Genomic DNA, 1,358 nt, shown 5'->3' with positions numbered 1-1,358 from the left:
CTTGGTGTTGCTGAGCCCAGGGTGGCTCTGGTGGGAAGCTTTCGGGGTGCCTCCATCCCCCGCTGCGGGACACGTCTCCTCTGGGCTGTCCCCTGCTCATTCACAGCCTCCAAACCCAAGCACGGGGGGACAGATGAGAGAGACCTAGGTCCTGTAAACTGCTCCATCCCACCACCAGCAGCCCTTTGGCCATTCTCTTCCTCTCTATTTGATTAAACCGAGGCGTCTGCTTTTGCCTCAGGTCTTTCCAACCCTTTCCGAGGGCTCCTGAAGCTGGGCAGCCTGGAGCGGAGAGGAGCCATGGGGATCTGGAAGGAATTTTTCTGTGAGCTGTCGCCGCTGGAGCTCCGGCTCTTGCTGGACCACGAGGACCGCATCTGCGTCGAGAGCTACTCCCTGCTGCGCTGCGAGGCGCTGGCGCTGACGCACTCGGACGGCCGCTTCGAGCTGGTTTTCCTGGGGAAAAGACTCTACCTACGAGCTCCTTCTCGAGACGAGGCCGAGGACTGGTTGGACAGGATCCGCGAGGCGCTGCACAAGTGCCGGCCTCAGCTGGAGGAGGAGGAGTGGGAGACGCTGGAGTACGTGGAGGACGGTAGCGAAGGCCAGTCCATCCAGAGCGACTCCGCTGCCCTTCTCCAGTACGGTGACCCCCCTGGGAACAGCTTTGACTGGACTCCAGCTCACGAACCGGAGCTAGATGCAATAAAAGAGGCTGTTCTCTACATGGACGTAGACAAAAACTGGGTCCCTTTTATTTTCTCCCTCTCTCTAGAAGCTTTAAAGTGCTTTAAAATCAGGAACAACGACAAAATTTTAAGCAACAGTTACGGTATAGGGACCATCCAGGACATCCTTCCAGACACGAGCCTTGGGGGACCCGCGTTCTTCAAGGTGATCACCTCCAAAGCTGTCCTGAAGCTGCAGGCTGAGAACGCGGAAGAAGCGGCCTTGTGGAGGGAGCTGGTCCGTGACGTGCTCATGTCCTACCTAGAGAGCGCTGAGGAGGCGCTGACGCTGGCCGGCAGCTTGGACGGACACTCCCAGGTCATCCTGAAGAACATCGTGAAGGAAAACAGCTTCTTGTTGCAATACCTGGTGGCCATCCCCTTGGAGAAAGGCTTGGACTCGCAGAGCTTCATCTGTGCAGGTATACGTTGGCTTGTCCGAAAAAAACCAGCTCCATCTTGGCGGGACGGTGGTCCCTTTGTTGAGGTTAACGAGGTGACATGGAATTGGAGGACTAAACCCCTCAGTGGGGCTTCCTGTTGCCCGTCAGTGACACCTTTGGTGGTCTGGGGGTGCCCCACCACGCTGAACCCCCGTCTCAGGCTCAGGGGGGCGGCTGCTGGGCTCCT

The 1,358-nt window shown here is 58.1% G+C and overlaps 1 protein-coding gene across 1 annotated transcript in view; it reads left to right on the top strand.

The window, feature by feature from the left end:
• PLEKHM1 (pleckstrin homology domain containing, family M (with RUN domain) member 1) overlaps positions 1–1,358 on the top strand; it is a gene marked incomplete at both ends in the record, with an annotated part of 4,175 nt that overhangs the window by 381 nt on the left and 2,436 nt on the right. Inside the window, one exon of the mRNA XM_009873593.1 lies at positions 242–1,150. Within this exon, the coding sequence (XP_009871895.1) occupies positions 242–1,150 (909 nt within the window). The remainder of the gene's footprint in view (positions 1–241; positions 1,151–1,358) is intronic.

The sequence above is a fragment of the Apaloderma vittatum genome, unplaced genomic scaffold (genome assembly GCF_000703405.1).
Source record: "Apaloderma vittatum isolate BGI_N311 unplaced genomic scaffold, ASM70340v1 scaffold29447, whole genome shotgun sequence".
Classification (NCBI taxonomy): Eukaryota; Metazoa; Chordata; class Aves; order Trogoniformes; family Trogonidae; genus Apaloderma; species Apaloderma vittatum.
This window is presented reverse-complemented; position numbering and strand designations above follow the sequence as displayed.